At 35.0% G+C, this 16,421-nt stretch overlaps 1 protein-coding gene across 3 annotated transcripts in view; it reads right to left on the bottom strand.

Annotated features, from left to right (window-relative positions):
* The window catches only part of LOC129760408 (centrosomin), a 27,679-nt gene extending 11,258 nt beyond the window's left edge, over positions 1–16,421 (bottom strand). The window contains exons 1-2 of one of the 3 annotated variants that reach the window (XM_055758058.1): positions 16,260–16,421; positions 2,424–2,467 (exon numbers count right to left, since the gene is read on the bottom strand). In XM_055758058.1, coding sequence (XP_055614033.1) covers positions 2,424–2,436 — 13 coding nt within the window. In that variant the 5' untranslated portion in view covers positions 2,437–2,467; positions 16,260–16,421. Of the gene's footprint in view, positions 1–2,423; positions 2,468–11,265; positions 13,135–16,259 lie in introns of those variants that run through there. The other 2 variants (XM_055758056.1, XM_055758057.1) reach the window with 2 other exon arrangements.

The following is a 16,421-nucleotide window of genomic DNA, read 5'->3' as shown; positions in this document are numbered from 1 at the left end:
ATACAATTATGAACGGTACTGTATGTTTACCATAACACACAATAATGTCTGTAAAAAATGAGGATACTATGCTATTTTTTTTTGTTAAAGAAGTACCTTTTTCAATCGATTTGTTGTTAAAGTAAGTTCTGTACGAACTTTATTCTTATTCACAGTATATTGGATTTCTTTTTCATTTAAACTTGAATTTTCTAAAATTTGTTTTATTGTTGGGAGTTGGTCACGAGAAAAAGTGGTAATCGGTCATGTTCATGACAGCTCCGCGAAAGTTTTATCGTTAAATTTTTCAAATATCGTTAAATAATTCAAATTTAAATGTTGAAATGCTGATTGCTTCAAAATCGAACGATGGGAACCAGATAAGAAGTTTTGAATACAAGCCTTCAAGAAATGTACCTATTCTCAATTAATTGCTTCCATAGCACTTCTACGCTACCGGCTTTCGGCATCCGGGTTTCGGATAGGATGTGTGGTTGCATTTTATACATGATAACATGGAAAATTTTTTGATAAAATATTTAATTTGAATAGTTTTACGAAATAAGAAAGCTCATCGACTTTGTGACGAAATGCTACGAGGGGGGAGGGGGGGGGGGTATAAAAACTCGAAAAAAAGCTACGTCATTTATGAATGTTCCCAATATAGATTCGCAGACGTATAGACAGTTTCTACAGCTGGGGTAATGACTTATCATTGTTTCATAATTTTTTAAAACAAGCTTCTGGAGAAAACTGGAATAACAAGTTTATGGTTGTTCCTAAAAAGTATCTTACTAAAAATCCTTCCGTTATTGATAATTTTTTTAAAGGGAGAGCATGAGTTTTGTGCACTGAGAATGAATTGCTAACCCCAAGCTACTTTTTTTTGACGTTGCACACAATTGTGTTTTTAAAAAAGAAAGAGTGAAGTACCGTTTTCAATAGTTTTGATGTTAAAGTAAGTTCTGTACGAACACACGATCGATTTCTTCGATCAATCACGAAGAAGCAATGTGGAACTCGTTCTACTTAGCCGTGCCAGCGAGCATGGAGCTCGCAGTGAATTCAAAAAGTTTTTTTTTCAAATACTCAAAAAAAAATATAATATTTGCAAACAATGTTGGAGAAGCAGTTCGGGTTCAATGATTAAAGGTGGATATGAGTAGTCTAACAAGCTTAGCTAAGCTAGGCTAATCTATTGAGAATAGTTTTAATTCCTCTTATGGAACCTAAAAAATTTGTGTGCGCTTATAGGGATTAAAGCACTATAATGTTTGTTATTTTAATTTTTTTTTCGATAACGTTTTGTCGTAATGCCATTTGTGTTATATTTGTCGTTCCTAAAATTATGTTTCATTCTGGGCATTTTTCCTTTTTTCATTTGTTGTTATTTTGTCAATTTTTTTTCACTCTTTCATTTTAATAACTTTTGACATTATTGTTAGTTTTGCCACTTTTGTCAGTTTTGGAAATTTTATCAGTGTTTCTTTTAAATATTTGTTTTTTTTTTGTCATTTTATTCATTCTTGTAATTTTTGTAAAAATCATTTTTGTCTTTTTGCTATTCTTTGCTTTCTTTTTTTTAATTTTGTCATGATTATTAATTTTGTCATTTCGGTTTTACTGTGCATTTTTGTAATATCAGTTTTTTTAAATTTATTTTTGACATCTGTGTGATTTTTGTAAATTATGTCACACATATTTGTAATTTTTGCCATTTTTGTCATTTCTATTATTTTATCACTTATGTGATTTTCTTAATTTTTTTAAATGTTTGTGAGATTTGGTTATGATTTGCTTCGCCATCGTTTTTCCTGATTTAATTTTTTATTTTTTGAAACTTTGATTTACTGTGCTTTACTCCTTAACAACTGAGTGTAAAGAAGAGGCGAAGCAATCGCAGTTCCCCTCACACTCAGTCCGATGGCTTTTGAAGTTTTCACTTCTAAGCGAACGTTGTTGAGGAGCAAAGGTTTTACCGACCAGTTTTGCATTTTCTCAAGAATGATGTAAGTCTTCAACACCTTCATCTTCTTCTAAAAAAGCTAACTTGCTTTATCTATTCAACTTTTCATTTCAATTCTTTCATTTAATTTCCACTTACAGTTCATCTCGCCGAAATGCCATTTCAATATTATTATTATGAATTAAAACGGCTATTTAAATCTCGAAACATTGTTATTTTGTGTGAAGTAGATATATTTATATGGTTATGGGTTTTGGTCTTTTTTTTTGTTAATTAAATGATTTTGTCTTTGTATGAATTCAATATTTTTTTTATGATTGTACATATGGCTATTTTTGTTTCTCTTGTTAGTTTTGTAATTTTCGTTATAAACCAAATTAATTTAAATTTGACGAAGATTTTATTAATTTTCAAGCAATTTTTAATACTACTGGTTTTTCAACACTGATTCTTACATAAATTCGTATTTATAGCTTACATGAGTTATCCATGGTGGCATCCTGTTGGTGTCCGGGACTTCCACTGCAAATAAAAAGAAAAAAAAGCAATTTATTCAAAGTTATAAACTTAATTTATGTAAAGATTATCCAGTACATGTTGCGACTATTGTGAGTTTTATTTTAAACGATGACAGATCTCGTAACTTTGTGTCGAGAAAAGCTCTTAACTTTGTCTTTATAAATTTAGATACCTTCATAGGGGAGGAGCGGGCTATATGCGCCTATTGCTCGCTTTTTCATTTTCTCAATTGAATTAATCTACTCCCCATTGATTGATGGCAATAGATTTTCTTCCTGGGGGTAGTAGATGAATTTCATCAAGACTCCCGATTGATTGTAAGCATTTAGCCGGTAATTGCTCATACGCCAGCCAGCCTAATAGTTAGTGTGTGGGTGGGGGTTGGAAAAAGTCTCAATTAAATGATCATCGCCGTTGGCTGCTCGGGTTCATTCCTCAGAGCCGGTGGCGTCATTTATATAGCTGCTAGAGTGCCGTATCACTCACATAATTATTGGCACTAAACCAAGATGGTAATGACAGCGAATTAAAACGTACATTGACCGCAGTTTTGTAGGAAAGTTTTTTTGTTTCTACTGCAGGCTGAACCAGAGACAGGGATAATTCGGGTTGAAGGATTCTTCCCGCTGATGACCTGACGGATGGTTATAGTTTGTTGAAAAATATATACCCATCATTAGAGAATGATTCTTGGGCCTTTTTTTTAACTATCACAGAAACTATAACAGTTTGAATTCTTAAGGCACAAAATTGTCAGTTAGTGACGAAACGTCCCTGATCCCCTGATAAGCGTTCATAGTATGATAAGTAACTTTTTCCAGAACGTTGAACAAATAAGTGAAATTGTGTCATGTTGTAACAATGCTTATCAGTATTTTAAAGCAGAGAAGACCGCAATAAAAAACATTGTGCTAGAAACTTATCGCTCCATTAAAATAAATTGATGAAGTTTTGGTCAAGATTCACCACAACCACGCTGTTTTCAGAAACGATATTGCGATAAGAGAAATTAAAAAAAAAGTTGAATTAATTCATCACCCTGAGCGTTATCGTTGTTGTTCAAACATCACGAGGAGGCAAGTTATTCTCATATTTGCATTTGGTTTGGGATGTGGACGTTCCTGTTGTAGCGAACTTGTTCAAGTGCAAATAGAGTGGAACGAAATTCGCAATAATTGACTCAATTGGTGGTTGCCTTTTTCCGCTTCAATAGTCATAGTGCGATGACTGTGTGAGTGTGACTTATGTGAATAGGCTCTGCGTTACGTTAGTGTTGAGATGATCTACAATGATAAATAATATTGATAACTATAATAAGCACGATAACGCTTCGCAATGAAAAAAAAAAGATGCGCCCGAAATCTTCTCGAACATCTTGAATAACGTTATCGATCGTCACGTACCAAAACACACTACTGAAGAGGATATACGACTTCTAGGACAACGACAGAACTACGACGACTAAAGACGGCAAAGAGATGTGCCCTAAGTAATTATAACAAATCAAGATTCTCCTACACTAAGGACATTTATCGTACACTAAATTCTGCTTATAAAAAATTCAGCACACCAAAACTATCTAGTTCGAGTTCAACGTGAGATTCAGTCCAGACGAGAATTGTTTTGTAAACATGTTAAAAGTCAACGAATTGAACCTGATCTGCCAACCCAAATGTTTCTGGATGACAATCCGTCGAACTCTGATCGTGGAGTCTGTGATGTCTTTGCCCACAAATTCTTGCCTATCTGTGATACACCTTCAACATCCCCTGAATATTTCCTCTTGAAATTTGGATAGTGCTGTCAGGAATATTGCGCAACTGGGCTTCTCTATAAACAACATTGTATTTGAGGATGTAGTCATCTCTAAAGCAGCAGCTAAGCTCAATAATTCTTTCCCTACTGGGCCGGACAAAATACCTGCTACTTTTCTGAAACGTTTTATGCCTATTTTGCTGACTCCTGTTAGGGTTATTTTTCAAGCTTGACAGAGCTACCTGGAAGGAGGCTAACATGTTTCCGGTGTACAAACAAGGAATCAGGAGATATGTCAACAACTACCCGGAAATCTCGGCTTTATGCGCGGTAGCCAAATTATCCGTCGTATTATTGTCTTATAAAAATATTTTTCCAACGATCAACACGGATTCATGCCCAAGCTCTCCACCACAACTAACCTTCTGACGTTTATTTCTTACGTGCACGAAAGTTTTGGTGCGAAGTCTCAAACTGACGCTATTTACACCGATTTGTCTGCGGCATTCGGCAAAGTCAACCACGATATTATTAACCACAAACCACGATATAAATTAACAGTTCGCACGGAAGACTCTTTCTTCAGATAATTCTTTTGGCGCACGGCACCTTCCCAAATAAACGCACTTCAATCAATCAATCAATCAGACAATTCTCTGCTTCTTCTGATGTGCCTCAGGGAAGTCATTTAGGACCGATTATCTTCTCATTCTACTTCAACGATGCGTTCTGACTCCTCGACGGCCCAAAGCTATGCTATGCTGACGACCTACAACTATTTTACAACATCAACGGCCAGAACGATCCCTTGACCGGAAGCTGGAATTCAGGACACACACAAACTACTTTGTCGTACACAAAGCCTCCAGAAGTCTTGGATTCTTATTTCGAGTGTCGAAGGACTTCAAGGATGTGTATTGCCTGAAAAGTTTGTATTGCAGTATTGTTCGCTCCATCCTTGAATACGCATCAGCTGTTTGGTGTCCTTACTACCAGAATGGAGAAGAACGGATCGAGGCTATACAGCGGCGCTTTTTGCGGTTCGCCATTAGACAGCTGCCTTGGCAAGACCAGTTTCCGTTGCTATGAGCATCGATGTCGTCTCATAGACGTGGACACTCTTCAAGCCCCTAGAAACATCGCGAATCGACTGTTCCACGCTACTGAAAGCCATTCCTCTAAGTGTGCGACCCCGTGCGCTTAGAAACCAAGATCTTCGATTGTATCAGGGTGGCCAGCAAGTTTCCATTTTCAAATTCCCGGTTTTTTCCCGGATTTTCGATCTAGATTTTATGATTTTCCCTGTTTTGAAATACATGAATGTGACAAGATAGATTTTTTGAAAACTGAAATAAGCTCTTTTTTCAATGTCAAACGTAAGAATATTCTGATAACGATGATGTTTGTTGGGATTTCTACAGAAAATTGTTTAAACAAAGGATGAAGAATATAATTGAGGCCCTCAGAATTAGAGGGTGAGGTACCAAAATTACCAACTTTTAGGGAAGTACATATACCAATCGATTCTTCATATTTCAATCTACATCTGCTGCAAAACTCTAATTTTTTGATAATTTTGTCATCACTTTTTCGATTCAATTAAAACGATGATGCTCCAATTAAAAATTACTTTATCAAACACAGAATTTGATAATTGGGTTCTGGTTTCTGAATTATGAAATTTGAAATATAATCATCAACGATGAATTAGGGACCTTTAAATCAAAACTAAACAACTTTAAGTTTGGATTTATGATTCAAATTTTAACTGAATAATACTGATTGATATTCTAATTTCATTTTTTTTTTCTGCAATTTTGAGAACAGAATCCACTAAATTCTATTCCTCCTATTATTCTAAAATTTTGATTTGATTCTCGTCTTGAACACTTGAGTCTGAGGCTGAGTTCTAAGAGCTTGACTTTGGACTTGGCATGTTTATCTAAACTCTGAGTCTGAATTTGCAATCCAACCAAAAAATTTGAATATCGTAATTTGAAAATTTGTAAATTTGTAAATGTCAAAAATTAGTAAATTTACAAAAAAAAATCTCAATATACTTTGGAACTCGAACACTCCAGAGCACTAAAAGGTATGTGCTGAGCTAAAAAATCTTGGTTTTTCAAGAAATTATCGACTTTTACCCACATTTTCTCCATGGAATTTTGATCCCAATTTTATTTCGTTTTTGAGAAAAAAATGAAAATATGAATTTATTTTAGAATTCAATTGGTTTATATAGGGGGGAAATGATCCATAAAGAATTTTCCCGGTTTTGATTTAAAATTCCCGGTTTTTTCCCGGTTTTCCCGGTCCTATTTTCAATTCCCGGTTTTTTCCCGGTTTTCCCGGTTTGCTGGCCACCCTGTTGTATGTTCCCATTCGATTGAACAATTACGGAGCTAAAAACACTATTATAGGTGTCATGAAAACATCCAACCGTTTTTTTGAGCATTTCAACTTTGACGTTTCGAGAGATCTTTTCCGAATAAAAGTTTTAAAGGTATTGAGAACCCTGTAATTCGTCTTAGTACTCCTTTTATTTTAATTTTAAGGAATGTATTCGAAAAAATGCAACACTTTGTTTTGTCAATAACTTTTGCATGCATGAATGCAAATTGATGAAATTTTTAGCGGAGCTACCTGGTAAGGTAATGTTTAAATGTGCGAATTTTCGTTATGTTATGTCAAGTAGTTTTTGAGAAAGCTTCCAATGAAGAAGATTTGATCACGGCAACCCCTATGCCAGGTAAGTATAATGAAGAAGATTTTCAACTTTAATATTTGGGCAACACGTACGCCATCTTTAATGTATACTATTAACCATCCTTTTTTTCAAATCAAAGCAATTTTTGATTACGTTTTCTGTTTCCTGAAGCTTGACCTTCAAAATAAATCAAAATCATGATTGTGGTCGAAGTCATAACAAATTAAGCCGATTGTCCTCCTTCGGCACAAAAACTACATATTTGACTTTTATCACTCTACAATAGTTTTTGTGAAATTCCAGATCCAACTTAAACACAGTATAAACTTTGTGGGACCTATTGAAGTGCTTTGAAGGGAAAACGGTCGCATTTGGAGGCAGTCTTCTTCGTATTTTCAGCCATTCATAGTGTCAATCGTTATGAAGCACCGAGTGATTTGCAGTTTTCACAGATCGTTAGCGCCCTCAAGTACTAGACAACTAATTTTTCAACTTTTTGCTCCTTTTTTCATCTCCGGGAAATACAGGCGATACTTGTAAACGAACTGTCCAATGCAATATTTTTCAAAATATCTCCTCACTAGCAGTCCAAATATTTTGCACACGATTTGACCACCGTATTTTGTTTAATTTACCGGTGGGCAGATTTTTTATCTTGTAGAAATTAAGTCATTAAGTGTTTATTAGTCAGTTAAACGAACAAGTCAGAAAAATTTATCCTTTTTATCACTTCCTCTATTGAATTGAGCTTGAAAAAACCTCTCACATTCATTAACTTCATGGCATCATTCATCTTCAATTTTATTCAAAATAACTCACTCACTATTGGACCCTCTAAGCTTTTCTTAAACACTTCACCATGTGAACTTTGGTCGAATAGTTGATTTTCAGCTGTTTTCGGGTCTCCCAATGGGAATTTTCTGAATTTTTCTCGATCCTGCCCAACAAATTTCGTTAATGAACTTCAGTATTCGACGCTTTCTAAAAAACCACTTGACAGATTGTCACCAAATTTTTTACACGTACATATTACATTATTAGGTAATTTCACTGATTTCCATCCATGCATTCAGAAGTTATTAACAAAACAAAGTGTTGCATTTTTTTGAACACACTCCTTAAGTTATCATTTGGATCAATATGTGTTTCGTTGATTTGTAATAAATAAACAATAAACAAGAAAACTTTTGTAACTTTCGTCAATTAGTTCATTTCAGCGTTTTTTGCGTTTTTGTGGATTTTTTCGTTTGAGTCATTTTTGTCACTTATTTTCTTTCTTTTGTAACATTTGTGAATTTTGTGATGTTTGACTGTCTTTAATTTTTGTTTGATTGTTTGTATTTTTTTTTTCATTTCCAAATTTGATCTTATTTCATTTTTATTTATTTTATTTGGTCGGCCATCAGCACAACATGAGGCTATTTAGGCCGTTTGATCTTATTTCAATCATTTTTCTCATATTTCACATTTTTCTCATTTTTAATAATTTTACTATTTTTGTAATTTTTGTCAATATTTGTCATATCTGTCAATTCTTGATTTTTGCTATTTTGATCATTTTTTGTTTGTTTTTGTCATTTCAGTCTTTTTAGTCCTTTTAGTCATTTTGTCATTTCAGTCATTTTGTCGTTTCATTCGTTTCAGTCATGACTGATATCATTTTTGTCAATTTTGTTCTTTTTTATTATTCTTGTAACCTTTGACATTTTTGTACTGTTGTCATTTTTACCTTTTTTATTATTTCATCATTCTCATTCTAGATATTTTTGTCATTTTCGTAATTCTTATTATTTTTGTAATTCTTGTTATTTCTGTCATTTTTGTTATTCTTGTCATTTTTGTACATAGTTGGCGTATTTTTTGTAGTTTTGATTTTTGTTTTGTTATTTCTGACATTGTTGATATTTTTCAATTTTTGTTTTGTTTTTGTATCTCCAAGCAATTTTCATATATTTCTCTTTTTTTTTAATTTTCGTTAGTGTTGGTTTTTTTATTAAAGTGAAAGTTTTTGTTGACGTTTGTATTGCTTAAATATTGTCATTTGTCGTTTTGGTCAATTCTATATTTTGTCCTTTTTGTATTTGTATTGTGTTCGTCGTTTTCATAATATTCGTTAGTTTTTTCATATCTATAATTATTGACATCGTTATCTACATTGTCCTGTATTGAATTTTTGTATTTTTGCAACTTCGGTTATTTTTTTTTCATTTTAGTCCTACCAAGTTTTAGTTCGGTTCTAATGGTCGACATTTTTGTAACTGATCATTTTTTACTTTTTTACAAATTTTCGTTTTTAAAGTGTTTGTCACTTGAGCATTATTTTCGACGGTTTTGGTATTTTCATGAATTTTAATATTTTTGTTTTAGTTTTCCATTTTTTATATTTTTTGTTATTTCAACTATTGGTAACTCTTGGATTTTTGTCATAACTTTTTGCTTTGTTTTTCTTCGTTTTGTCACCTTTTTAATTTTTCTATCATTTTCGACGTTCTTGGTATTTTCATGATTTTTAAGGTTTTTTCTTTTTATATTTCTTTGGGCTGTACAGATAGGATTTCAGAGAAAAATTTCAGGTTCAATGAAAATTTCATCTAAATAAAGGTAATAGATATACAGTACCGTTCATAATTGTATATAAATTGGAAGCACGCGCACTGTCACTTCGACTTTGAACTTCCATAACTTTTTACTCTGATGATATTTTTTGATCAAATTTTTTGCGTTAGATAGATCAACTATCACAAAATTTGAGCTTTCTGGATTTTGTGTAGCCTGAGAAACAGTAATTCTACAAAAATCGGACTTTTTGGACTTTTTTCATTCTAACTGCAATAACTCTGAAACTACGCTACATTTTTTATTGAAAATTTGCACATTGATTGTTAAAATATAAAGACAGCATGTCTGAAGTTTTCGAAATGTTTTATCGATGAGATCAAAAGTTACGCGAGGCGCAATATTTCAGGCATGAACCGAGAAATGCGATTTCTATAGAATTTTGGACGATACATGAGAACAAAATCGTTTCCTCCACCAATCAGACAAAAAATGTCTGGCAAAAGCAATGAAGAAAAGAAAAACTAGAATAAATTATCCATTTGTGTTTTGAAATCAGAATCTCGCGATATCGTTTTGATTTTTTGGTTGAAATAGATTTACTGGTTGTTAAACAGAGAATATGATTTTCCTATGGAAACATTCGTCCGAAATTCTATAGAAATCGCATTTCTCGGTTCGTGCCTGAAATATTGCACCTCGCGTAACTTTTGATCTTATCGATAGAACTTTTCAAAAACCTCAGACATGCTAGCTTTATATTTCTACAATCACTCTGCAAAATTTCAATAAAAAATGTAGCGTAGTTTCAGAGATATTGCAGTTTGAATGAGAAAGTCCAAAAAGTCCAATTTTCGTAGAATTACTGTTTCTCAGGCCACACAAATTTCAGAAAGCTCAAATTTTGTGATATAATAGTGTGATAGTTGATCTATCTAACGTAAAAAATTTGATCAAAAAATATCATCAGAGTAAAAAGTTATGGAAGTTCAAAATCGAAGTGGCAGTGCGCGTGCTTCCAATTTCTATACAATTATGAACGGTACTGTACGAATGCAATTGTATATTTTTGTAGGATTTATTTTTAGTGGGATATATTCTATATTTCTTGAAAAATGAGTATTTACTGGCAATTTGAAACATTTTGAAAGAGTGTTGTTTATTTTCGTTTTCATTTTTGTCGGATGTTGTTGGTCACTTTAGTATTCCGAAACGGAACTACACCATCTGCCAGAATGCTAGCGCTCTAGATTTGGGCCTGTACTAATGGATACATCAAAATTTGATGAGTCGTTACAACGATTGGCTCTTTGGGTGAGATTGCTTTCCCTGCGTTGCCTTGGGTGGAGAAAATTGATGGATGCCATTTGATGGGGAAAAAAATAGGAAAACATTCGAAAATGCCAGATGCAACGAACATTTTTTCTATTGCACAACTCCGATGAGGCGAGTGGTTTTTTTTTTTATAATTCGTATGACGAAACTTATAAAGTATCTAATCTATAAACAGGGGTAATATTTAGTAAGTAGAACGCAGTTTAAATACTGAATCAATATTTTGGATTACAGCCTTTAAAATTTCAACCCCTCGGAAAATGCGATCAGATGGATCGAAGATGCCTCTTAAGTGCGCTTACCAGAACCCATAAAGTATTAAGAAAGTATCCCTCTCCGACAGACTAATGGTGCCTGCTAGCAGTTGTTTTCGAGAATTCGACCACTGTCTCGTTAATTGCATTCTTCACTGTTAGGGAAGAGGAGGAGGAGCATCAGGAGATCTTACCCGAATCCGGTAACGCCGAACGCTGACCGCCGATTCGGAGTGCTGGCCGCCGCCCGGTTGGGAGTGTATTTGAAAATTCCGGACATGATCGATGATGGCGGCTGCTGCTATGGTCATTTGATGGGCGGTTTTCCTCGCCTCGGTAGGATTTTCCTTCTTTTCCCTCCCCGAACTGTTCGGGGTGTGGCCACGTGCCCAAGGCCTGCTTGGACGTTAATCACGATACTACTCGGCACTTTTCTCTAACTTTAGTACAACAAATATTCCTTCGGTAATGTTGCTTTTCTTTGGTAGGTATTTGAGCGTTGCTGACTCAGCCGACCACAATCGACGATCGAACTTGAATGCGTTCGGCTAATCAAAACAAATCATGCAATGGCTTAGCGAGCTCACTACGTTAGATTTTCCGGATGTTTGCTCTTTTTATCGATTTTCTCGATCACTCATCGTTGAAAACACTTTTTTAAACTGAACTTATCGCTAATTTTTGGTATGAACTTTGGCAAACAATTTGGCACTTGTTTTTCACGGCTTGCTTGTACTTTTATGTTATTTTTTCAGATTCTGAGGAGCTGTAGAAAACGTTAAACATAAAGGTTACGATCGGAAATGCTTGCATGGATATGGGTAAATAATAAAAACAAAAACCTTAATCTATTCATAGAAAATTGGAAAATAGCTCATATCGGCAGGGAATGCACATTTGCGTGAAAATTGTGCGCATCATCATCGTACTCCAATAAACACCATCCGAAAATAACGCCCACCGGCAGCAAATTGATTTTGATGAAAAGCAGATGCTTTCGGCCCACGGATTCCCGGGGGGATTTTCCGCTGTCCGAGGTTAATGGAGAAAATGATGAACTCCGAAAGGTTGTTCAATATTTTTAAATAAATTTAATTTTGACAGATCTCAATATTTTTAAGGGATGAGATAAAAATCATGATCAGGTTTAGGATGGAAATCTGCATTAGAATCTGGATTAAGATTAGGTTGAGGATCGAGATCAGAATCAGGATGAGGATCTGGATCAATTTCTGAATCTGATAGTGGATTAAGATCATGATGAGAGTCAATTTTCGGATCAGTATTAGGATCATTTTCAGCATCAAATGCAAGATCAGGATCAAGATCATAAGCAGGAACAGGTTCAGGATGATTCAGCATAATTCGATCAGAATTTGGACCAAGATCAGGATAAGAATATTAATCAACATAAAGATTTAGTTCAAGATAAGGATAAGGATCAGCATCAGAATCACTATCAAGGTCAAGACCAGTTGAAGAACAAGAGATTGAATAAGATTACTAAACGAATAGCCTTAAAAGTAACTGGAATTAGCGCTGAAACTTGAGACGTAGGATATGGGACATGAGACGTAAAACATGAGATATGATACATGAGACATGAGACCTGAATACTGAGAATTGAGACTTGAGAGCTTTAACTGTGACATAAACCTGAGAACTTACATAGGCCTGAGGAATGAGACCTATTACTCAGGACTTAAGTAGTATAATTCAGATCGTCGGTCTCACGGTTTATGTCTCTGGGCTCGGGGCTCAGGTCGTAGGTCTCTCGTACTAAATCACTTGGACTTGAACATGAGATCTGAGAACTGAGAATTGAGACTTGAGAGCTGAGACCTGTGACATTCGACTGAGTCGATTAGGGGTCATTTTTTTATTTCTCAAACCCTGGGGTCTAAAAAGCTTTATTTGGCTTAAAAATCTTCAATGATTTTGCTGAATTTTTAAGTAAGTACTGAAAAATCAACATCTTTTTGTTTCTTCCGTGGTTTTTGCGTCAATTTATAAGTTTTCTAAAGGAAATTTTCCGCTGAACTATTTTGTCTTAGACCGTAACTTCGTATCTTATTAGGCAAAAAAGTTATTAGATGTTTAACAGGAATATGTCTTTTGGCATTGAAAAATAATAAATTCAATTGATACCACTGCTGGTGTCTCGCGAAGTATTGCATTAAAAGGCACCGACAGGCACCTAGCAGTGATGTCAATTGAATTTATTGTTTTTCAATGCCAAAAGACATGTCTCCACTAAACACTAAACACAATAACTTTTATGTCGAATAAGATACAAAGTTATGGTCTCCGACAAATTTGTTCAACGGAAAATTTTCTTTAAAGAATTTATAAATTGGTACAAAAACCATTATCTGACGCGATCCACAGAAGAAACAAAAATGATGTTGATTTTTTAGAAAAAAAAAATCGATTCTCCAATACCAACCGAAAAGTTCAAATTGACTCATGTAAACTGTACTTAAAAAATTCTGCAAAAAAGTCATTGATGAGTTTTGAAACCAAAAAAAAAATTCACTTTTTCCATACTAACCAAAAAGTTCAAATTGACTCATGTAAACGTTACTTAAAAAATTCTGCAAAAAATCATGGATGAGTTTTGAAACCAAAATGAAGCTTTTTAGACCCCAGGGTTTGTGAAACTAAAAGATAACCGTAAACTCAGTCTACTGTGACATGAGCCTGAGACCTTGGACATAAGAAATGAGCCATGAGACCTTAGACCTGAGATCTAAAACACGAAACCTAACTCTGGCCTACGTCTCATTGCTCAACTTTCAGTTCGTACGTTTCAGATAGACTCTTGTCTTGATGTCTCAGGTTCCTAGTAAATTCTTAGGTATCAAGTCTCAGGTCTCTGTTATCATTTCTCATTTCTCAGGTCCAAGGTCTTAGCTTTCAACTTCAAGTTTCAAGTTTATTTCTCAGTTTTCATGCCTCACGTTCCATGACTCAAGTCACAAAGTTAATCCTATTCCAACTTCAAAAAGGACTAAGATCTATTTTATTGAAAACTATGAGACTATTCTCTATTTACCATGTTTTTGCAAAAAAAAAAAACGTGTAAAAGCCCATTTTTGTTGCAAAAACTGTGTGAACAAAAACCGGGCAAAAGAATATTTCCGCTGGAAATTCACAAAGCGACTATGGCCTTCAGAAAAAAAAGGTTTACGTTTAAATTTGGCCGAGTTTAGGAGCTCATCGTTTCGAAAAAAAAAAATATGTAGAATGGTCTACGCCAACGTCCACATGCCTCCAAAAGACATAAACCCTCCAAACTTGTCAGATATCAAGTACAAATTTTGTCAGGCAGAATGATGCCAATCTGTGGTTAAGATCTACTGTTAGAGAGAGAGAGAGAGAGTAGAGAAAGTATTTTGAAGTACCTTAAGCAAATAGTTTCTTTACTTTGAACACTTTAAAAGTGAGAATTTATAAATTGGCCATGCGCTCCTGAAAGTCGAGGAACGTTTACTTATGTTATTTTTTAAGGTTTGTAAAAGTTAAAGCTGCAGTATATTGATGGGAATTTTTGATTCACTCAAAATTATGGATACTGTAAAAGTTACTTCCGTCGGCCAACCGAGAAGCAGTTTTTCAGCAAAGATTTATAATTGGCTCGGAAGTTCTTATTGTAAATGTTTCTTATAAGTGCGATTAATAAATCGTGGTGAGTAGAAATGCATTATTAGGAATTCTTAAAGTTGTTAAAAAAATAAGTTGAATTGCGCTCAGCTTACTTTTTTATGTTTTAAGGAATAATAATTCGAAGGCTTAGAATAAACTTGAATGATAAAATACCTGAGAGTTTCGGTGAACAATCGCCTCCGCATTCGTCGTTCCAATTTCATCACTTATCAAATAAACCATACACCAGACAGAAGAAAAATCACAGCAAAAATCAATCGAGACTAGACGAGAGACTAGAGTGTTTGCTAAAATTCCATTAGAAGATCACATCACATCGAAACACACACTTTGACTGCCGTAGCAAAACTGCCGGCAGTCGCTGCAGTGCGTAGCCGGAGTGAAACTTCCGAATTGGTGAAACCTGACCACGTTGACGGAAAACGAAGATCAACCGAATCGGGAAAGTCCCATTCAAAAACATTCCTGCAGCATCAGTCAACTGCTGCACTTTGACAGGTAGGTCCCCTCGGAAGGGGAACCCAGAAAAAGAAGCAGATTTTGGGGATGGGCGAGCTGCAATAAAAAGTTAGGCGCTCTCAATTGGCTTTACGATGTTTTGGTTGGTAGGTAAATGATTTGAAAGCTACAAACAATCATAAACAAAAACAGGTAATTCGAAAACTTTGTTTTGTTGATCGCTGTATTAAATAATGTTTAACAAGCTGAAGATTAGATTTTGTACCATAAGGTAGCAGTTTTAAACCGCTTTTGTTCCAATAACTTTGTCAAAATCCTTAAGACTGTAACAAATACATAGTATCTGTCGGAGTGTTTTCTAACACTGTGTCGGAATTCTTTCGCATAACGATATCGCATCTAGAACAACCCTTCACGCAGTAGGCTATTAATAATTGGGAAAATACCAAAAACAAAAATCATCCCCAGCAGGAGTTCCACCGCCTACTGAGTGGTTGACGATGTTGTTGTTATTGTAAAACCACGAATATCATAAACAATACTAGAAGGAAAATGAAAATAGACACTCGTTCGGTAGCAACAAACATTAAGGCATCTTTCGACACCGCTGCGGCACAGTTCTTCGCACATCGTAAAAGGAGTTGAGCTGAGCTGCACTTTGCAACCGAAACACTGAAAATCCATCCTATCAATAACTGCTATTGCGGCATAAGAGTAGGAGAAGCTAACCAGGGTGAGTGAGGTGGCGTTTTGAAACACATTCCTCAACAACTTCCCTGTACTGCAACGACGGACGTTACTAGGAAAGCAGGGGATGCATTCACTAACGAAATGGTCCGATTCTACTATTAGAAATAAATATCGATTTACGATACCTGTAGCCTAGCAGGGTGTTTGTGAGGAGCGGGTTAACGGAAACCTTTAGCTAGAATTTATTTACGGATTCGGCCAAGATGACTTACGACGGATTCTACGCTAATTAGTTTGGTCGGAGCCGTTTGGCGAATTCCTCAGCATATGATGGCACACGGGGTTCATTTCCTTCTGCAAACGAAAAATTTACCTTCGGTGATGTTTCTGCTGTTTTCAGAGCGCGTTAGGTGGAAATCTTCAAAGCACCGACACAGTTGGTCGACATTTTTCCGACGCGAGAAATTATTATTAATAGCGCGAGAAGAATGTGTAATATAATAAACTCACACGCGTAGTAACGGGACGAAATGTG

The sequence above is a fragment of the Uranotaenia lowii genome, unplaced genomic scaffold (genome assembly GCF_029784155.1).
Source record: "Uranotaenia lowii strain MFRU-FL unplaced genomic scaffold, ASM2978415v1 HiC_scaffold_60, whole genome shotgun sequence".
Classification (NCBI taxonomy): Eukaryota; Metazoa; Arthropoda; class Insecta; order Diptera; family Culicidae; genus Uranotaenia; species Uranotaenia lowii.
Note: the sequence above shows the minus strand (reverse complement) of the source record. Positions and strands in the feature narration are given on the sequence as shown.